The sequence below is a fragment of the Ciconia boyciana genome, chromosome 6, assembly GCF_034638445.1.
Source record: "Ciconia boyciana chromosome 6, ASM3463844v1, whole genome shotgun sequence".
NCBI classification, from domain to species: Eukaryota; Metazoa; Chordata; class Aves; order Ciconiiformes; family Ciconiidae; genus Ciconia; species Ciconia boyciana.
Genome location: NC_132939.1, coordinates 2320210 through 2327647, shown reverse-complemented (window position 1 = coordinate 2327647; position 7438 = coordinate 2320210). Strand labels below are relative to the sequence as shown.

The following is a 7438-nucleotide window of genomic DNA, read 5'->3' as shown; positions in this document are numbered from 1 at the left end:
CTTGGCTTTGTACAGGAAATGACTAACAAAAAAGAATCTCAGAAACTAGACCTATGGGAAAAGCAGATTATCTCTGTGTCAGGTTCCTCTTTCATTTCATTTTAAAGCAACCCCAATCCCAAAATATTTGTATCTTTGAACTGGCTGAATTTTTCTCCTATCGTTCCAGGGGTGTATCATTAGGACCCTGCGCTACACGCTTGGTGTTGCTCCAAAACTTCTCTTTCTGATTCAGATCTAGGTTTGCCACTTGCATACCACAATTTCACAGTGATACTTGGACCTTCAGATACGCAGTTTCCAAGAGCATGCTGCTATGCGCATCAAGGAGCTAACTGAATAATAAGATCTGTGCATGAACCAGAGCACAGGCAGACGGCGGAGAGATGACTTAGGATTTCAGGAAAATCTTTTTTTCCTAAGGAGAGGTGAATCAATGCTGCTCACTTGGCTTTAGCCATGTAAAAGTTAAGGGTTTCATCTGAGTTGTCTTCTATACTCCCTTTGTAGTCAGTCAGCAGTCTACAATGGTTTTCTCAGACAGGTTTTCTAGAGAGCTGAAGTTAGGTGAGATGATTCCTACCCAGATCGATTGCGGTGAAGGTGAAATGCAAACAGCTCCTGTTGCATCTGGGAGCAGGGGGTGCTCCTGCTGGCAACTGGCACGCGGGGGGACCCCACAACCAAAACCTCCTCTTCTCTCCCTCGCTGATGCTGCCTTTGTGTCCCCAACTACAGAATCTCACATCCCCTCACCAAGCCAACCCTTTCAAGTGCAAACAGGTCATGATAAGGAAAGCATCAAGGTACACCAGCGTAATGCCATGCAACACAACGCTCGCTGCCCGATCTATCTGTGTGCTCGACAAAAGAGCAGAATTACCCTGGGTTTCTCAGCTTCTGCTTTCATGGGCAACATCCTGAGCATGTTTGCCTAAAATGTTGATGTCCAACACAAGGTTTACAGACATCAGTTATTTATTTGTATTGGGGTCAGGCTTGTATGTGTTCAAAGGAAACTATGTTCTGTAAATATTATAGCTCTGGTAGCAGTTGTTTCTGTGTGTCAGGAAAGCTAATAAAACCATCTGGCAGGCAGAGCTCAACCTCCTCAAGATACTGCCTGCGAGAGCCTTCCCATCCTCTATTTCTGTCTCTTTTCTTGGGTCTGCCCTGGCAGTTTGCTCCATGGGCTTCTCCACCTGCTGCACAGAATTGCACTGTCCAACAGCCATCAGCCCCTAGCTGTCTGTCTGTCCGTCCTCTGTCCAACCTGGCACAGGGCTGATCACCAGCAGCACTTGCCTCTTTGTCTGTCCCTTCCTGCCTCCCCGGTTAAACCCCCTTGGCAGGGTGAAGGTTTGGTTGCTGACTGGTGCTGCCAGCTCCATCAGCCAGACTGAGATGGGTTTTCTCTGTCAGACTGTGGCACAGGAGGACATTAAGCCAGAGGGAGCTGAAAACATCATTTCTGTCCCTCACCATCATCTCCTCTGGTCTGGGGGCTTTTGAGGATCAAGGTAGTGAGTGCTCAGTGCTTTAGTATCAGGGACCAAGATTCCAGAAGAAGGTAGGGGCAGGACGAGTTAGGGCATCTCCATGCTGGGAAGCAGACAAGGTACGGATCGGGGGCCAGGAGTGTGGCCATGTTAACCCTGAAGAAAAAATGATGCAGGACTTTCTGGACCACATCATTTCAGCATTATAAACTAGTGGGCAGCATGAGGGGACTGTCACAACTGTAATTTTGAGAACAAGCAAGGGCACCCCATGGAGCCAGCAAGGGAAGAAACTGCAATCACCAGTAAGTAAGTTACATGAAAGACGCTTTTATTAAAATAACTTACAAATAAGTTTGAGGTGGGAACCAGCCCTACCCCTGGAAATCTCATCGAGCCGTGTCCTGGGGGTTGCACAACTATCCACTGCCAGTCCTGCTCACCCAGCCGGGCAAGGGCTCTGCTCCTGTGGGTGCTGGCCCAGGGTGCAGAGGCAGGGCTGCCCCTCTCCAGGTGCCAGTCTGCAGCCATAGGGGTTTAGGCAGCAATTCCCATTACAGGGGTCTCACCCACCTCTTGGGAATCTGCCTGATCTTCAAAGACCCTCTGAAGAGCCACTTTGACAGATCCCCTGAACCTGGACTTTCCGTAGCTCCCAACCAGGACATAAATAACCGGATTGATGCTGCTGTTGACAGAGGCCAGCAACAGGCAGATCTCAAAGACAAAATTAATGTAGACAAAGAAGTTGAGGAAGATCTGGACACTGAGCGGGATGCCAAAGAGGAGGAAGAAGAAAACAGCGAGGAAGATGACAGTGTACAGCCTTGCTGGGTGGTTTTGCCAAGAGCTACGCCTAAGCTTGATGAAGAGGACCACATTGGAAAGAACCATAAAGGGAGTGAAAAAGCAGAAATTGAGAAAGCACAAGGTTCCAAGAACCATCCAGCAGTGTTCAGAGTGACCCAGGTCACACACAAAGTACACAAGCCCAGCAAGCACACAGGCAAGGGCCCACAGCAGGCTGCACATGACGGCTGACAGGAGCTTCGGACGGCGGCATCGGCACCAGAAGGGCCAGAGGACACCCACACACCTTTCCACACTGATGGCCGTGAGGAGATAGAGGCTGGTGCTGTACGTGAGCAGAACCATGGAGTGAAATAATGGCAGCACCCGCAAAAGCTCTGGCTGAAAGCAGCTGAGCATGGGCATATGATATATTACAAGGAAAGCCGATGTGCAGAGGAGAAAGCAGGTGTCCGCGACGGCCAGGTTCAGGAGGTAGGCAGTGAAGGGGTTCCTCCTGATGCGGAAGCTGAGGAGCCAGAGGATGGCCCCGTTCCCCACCAGCCCACACAGGCAGATGAGCAATGTGATGCTACCGGTGACGATTTCAGGGATGTGTTCTGCAAAGCACCTGGTCCCATTGTGTCCATCCCCATAGACCATGCTCTCCGTAGGCGCTGGGGACACTGTATGCCAGTCACGGATTGTATTGTTGGGATATCGGTCCATCTTCCTCCTTTCTCTCTCGTGCTTGCCTGGGGAAAGGCAAGAGATGAAGGCAAAATTAGTGACTCTCAGGTCCCCAGTACTGCAAATGTCCTCTGGTCATTCAGTCTTCCCCCCTCCTCCACAGGCTACAACATCTGCAACCCAGAAAACATAAGAACTGAGCAGAGAAAAAAAGAAGAGAAGAGAAGAGAAGAGAAGAGAAGAGAAGAGAAGAGAAGAGAAGAGAAGAGAAGAGAAGAGAAGAGAAGAGAAGAGAAGAGAAGAGGTAAGAGATCAAGAGAAATAATAGGAATAGGAATAGGAATAGGAACAGGAATAGGAATAGGAATAGGAATAGAAACAGGAATAGGAATAGGAATAGGAATAGGAATAGGAATAGGAATAGGAATAGGAATAGGAATAGGAGGAAAAAGCTTGAGCCCAGGGCAGCAGGAGACAGACAGAGAGCTGGAAGAGGAGTGGAAGGAGAAAGAAAAGGCATGCAGAGCCATTTGCCCTTTAAGGGCTGAAAAGGGCTGAGGAGGTGACTGGGGAGAATGGAAAGACCGAGGAAGAGCAGAGCAGTGAGCCCCAGCAGCAGGAGTGGAGGCAAGCCCCAGACCCCTCTCACCAGGTGCGGGGGGGTCCGGTGAGGGCAGAGTCCTTGCACAGCCTTGGTATCCCAGAGCTGCAAAATGCAGTCCTCTCTGTCAGGCTTGCACGTGAAATTTTACAAAGCTGCCATGCCAAAATCCTCCCAGACGAGATCTGACCACCAGGAGCAAGGTAACTCCATGATGAGGTTCCTCTGATGGTCCGCGTGCAGGCTCTGATACCGTTTCTTCCTCAGCTCAAAACCAAATGGGCCCTGGGACCATGGTCCCGGGTTTCTGCTGAGGGGCGGGTGGCTACGGGCATGCGGACGTGCCAGGGCTTCGTCATCACTTCTGAGACCTGCGGAAGTGGCTTGCCAAAGAGTCACCCTCACAGGATGGGCATTGCAGACCGATCTGCTGGTTGCTTCAGACACTTCCTGTTTGCAAACCTGCCGTCGTGTTCAGCATGAAATTATCATCTTCCTTCTCATTCGCTTTTTCCCTTCTGTGCCTGGTGGCAACGTCCCTGAGATGTGTCACGGTTCCCATTTGTATGAACGTTCACTCTTTGCTGTCACACAGAAGCCACCAGCTCCCCATCAACCCCGGGGAAACGATGCTCGACAGAGCGCCCGCTGACTGTCATTTCCCCGCTTGCAAGAGCTGAGCTGGATGCCTCCACCACCCCCTGCCACAGGGAGGGTGGGAGGCAAGCGGGATGGTGTGAGGCACCCAGCCACCGTGCCCCGGGGACAACACAGACCATTGGACCTGCCCTTCTCTGACGCCAGCGAGTGGGTGGCTGCTCCGTGCCACATCCTCATGTCTCACCCCTGCTGAGGTTGCAGGACACGGTGTGAGCCCTCGGAGGGGATGGTTGCTCGCAAGTGATCTCTGCAGGGCAGGAGCCTCTCATGGCAGCAGCCCCATCCCTTCACCCTGCTCCAGGCGTCCTTTTTGGGGCCAGGGAGATCTGTCCTGCTTCTTTGTCTGCTGTACAGCAAATCTAAACAAATAGCTCAGAAGAAATCATTGGAGACACCCAGAGCAAGGGGAAGCAAATGCAAATGGCTGGGAGAGCATCCTGTCCAGCCACTGCCTGCACCTCCTTCCTAAATCCTGCCTGGCTGCAGGCAGAGGGGTGGAGGGGCTGCGGCGCGCTGGTGGGGTACTCTGCTGCCCCTGCAACTTTGATCAAGTGGGAAGTGAAATACTCCTGGCGTTAATTAACAGTCCTGATTTGGCATGAAATCCGGGCTCCTCCAAATTCCTTAATAAATAAGATTTATTTAAATGATAATGAAGCTGGACTGAAGGAGAGCTTTGATGCCATCATCCGCCCCATCCAGCCCCCGCTCTTCAGCATCTCCGAAGCCCCCGAGCTGCTCCAGCCACCGGCTGGTTCCAAGGGCGGCTTCAGCTCCCCTGCGGATCCTGGGCTGCACCTCCAGGAAAGGGGCCGCACCCTCGCACTTCTTTTTATATTTAAAGGAAGGGTTCCACAGAAAATGAGATTAAAGGAGGGAGTAATAGGACCCATAAGCGGGACAGTGAGAGCCCAGCCAAGCGTAAGGCAGAGGCTGCTGTGGGGACGGTTCCTCCTGACGGCTCGCTCTTAGCCGGTGGAGAAGTGCAGCCAGCAGCTATTTAGCTACGTTGCCCACTTGTTCTTAAATAATGTTAAATATTTGTTAAATGTTGAATGATGTTAATGTGATAAGTAAATAGCAAATAGTACATAATAAATACTACTAATAGTAAATTATAAACTGTAGATGGTAAATAATAAACTGTAGATGGTAGGTAATAAACAGTAAACAGTAAATTAGTGAATAAACAGCAAATAAATGATAAATAATAAATAAAAATACTAAGTAGCAAATGATACATATAAATAACAAATAGATACAAATAAAACAGATAAATTAAGCTATAAATAAATAATAGTCATTATTATTATTATTAACGTGATACATAATGTTGACAGCTGCTGCTTGGGGCAGCTCCCTCCTGCCGAGCGGTCGCGCGCCCGGCTGGGTGGGCATTGGGCAGGGGCGTGCATGAGGCCAGGGGACGTGGTTCCTGACGGCAGCTCCTGACCCAGAGGTCCTGGCACACCCGAGGAGAACCAGCGCAGTGACGATGACGATTATGGGACTGAGCGCCTATTTATTTCACCTTGTGGCAGCCACTTACGCATCAAAATCTCTGATTCTTCATCAGGCTGGCAGCTACTAACTCCCACTGGTGACAGCGTGCTGGGGACAAGGGTGACAAGTTCCCTCATGCCGTTGTCCCTTAAAGGCACCTTTTGGCATCACTTCAAATGTTTGAGTTTCTTCTATGGTAAAAATGGGGAGAAAGGGGCAATGTTAAGAAACAAAAATCACAGTCTTGAATTAAACCTGGAGTTTTGCCCGCTCCGAAGTCACACAGTGCTCGGAAATCGCCCCCGTGGCAGACCCACAAGTGAGCTCTTCTTACAAACACTTGGGGTTTGCCTGGTTGCCATCACAGGGGTTTCTTTTGGGCCTGGTTTCACCAACAGCACGGGCTATCACCTCGCAGCGTCTCCTCTGCACGTCACCCTTTCCTTCCCAGGACCACTGTGGAAAAGACTTGAACAACTTCTCCCTGGAGGACTCTGATTTGCTTTGTATCCCCTTTTAGATCACTATGATCCCAGGAGAAAAAAAAAAAAAAAAAAAAAAAAGGAGAAAGCAGAGTTGGAGACGGTCTTTTACCATCTCTGCCATATCCAGGGCCAGCTGGACAAAATGTCAAACCACAGGAACATATGTGTGAACTGAACTTAATTAATCAGCATTCCTCTGCCTGCAGCTCACGCTGCGCCGCTGGGGAGGGCTCCAGCGGAGGCACTCGTTTCCCAGCAGAAAAGTCTTCTTACAACCCACCCAGCAATCAGAGAGAACCCATACAATTATAAGAAATCAGAACAAAATTATAAACAATTCTAACAGGGTAGTAACAAAAATATATATTTGGTAGCAAAGGGCAATCCTTTCACCCAGGGTTGTTTAAATAGCCTAAGAAAAATTCAGGTATCTTAGTGATGAGCTTCTAAGTGTCCCAGGGAATAACAACGCTGCTGAAGCTTGCAATAATTACTGCTGCCACCTCCACCTCTCACTGCCTTTGCCCCAAATGTCCTTCCAACCACAAGTCCTTTGGGCTGGCTTGCTCCAAATTCCCCCTTGGCATCTTCCCAGCATCTGCTCTGCCTGTGGAGGAGTGGACAGGGTGTCCTGGCGCAGCATCCTTCGGGAAGGCCCCTCCCGCCGGAGAAATGTTCTGGGCTGGCTGGGAATAGTCACCCACTGCAGGACCACAGGCAATACACCCTGCCAGCTCCAAGCCAGCGCTGCTGCGGGGCTTCTCCTTCAGCCCCTGCAAAAATCAACCCAAAGGTAGCTTTTTCATGCTAAAGCAATGTTAGGATTAGCTAAAAATGTCCTGCCCCAGCTGTAACAGGCTGTGTTAAATGCAGCGCAGCTGCACCGCAGCTCCGTCTCCCTGTTGCTCCCAAAGCTTCTGTTCAGTCAGATTTCCATGGGCCGGAGGGAAAGCATGACCCTGTACTTTCTTAATCCATCTTCAGCCTGTGTGAGTCAGCATGGGTCTGCAGAACGGTACCTCCCAGCTTCTGCGGCTGCAGGGTGTGCTTCACCATCTGTCCTCCTCCTCCCAGGAAGGCAGAGCCCGCAGGCTGTGCCCAGCTCTGGGCGAGACCCATGGCAGCATCCATAGCCATGAATGGCATGACAGCATCCCAACAGCTCTCACTTCCCAGGAATTTTTCTCACTGAAACTTGACCAAATATAGTT

The 7438-nt window shown here is 50.3% G+C and overlaps 1 protein-coding gene across 1 annotated transcript; it reads right to left on the bottom strand.

The window, feature by feature from the left end:
* Positions 1–1833: 1833 nt before the first annotated feature.
* On the bottom strand, positions 1834–4344 carry LOC140653200 (proto-oncogene Mas-like). The gene is made up of 2 exons (XM_072865015.1): positions 3628–4344; positions 1834–3043 (listed from the first exon to the last, which is right to left on the bottom strand). Exon 2 carries the CDS (start codon positions 3015–3017, stop codon positions 2037–2039), a length of 981 nt encoding a protein of 326 aa, XP_072721116.1. The 5' UTR covers positions 3018–3043; positions 3628–4344; the 3' UTR covers positions 1834–2036.
* Between the last annotated feature and the right edge of the window lie 3094 nt (positions 4345–7438).

What these genes read in the sequence shown, in the direction of transcription:
- LOC140653200 (XM_072865015.1), bottom strand. Translation starts at nt 3,017, where the DNA reads ATGGACCGATATCCCAACAATACAATCCGTGACTGGCATACAGTGTCC.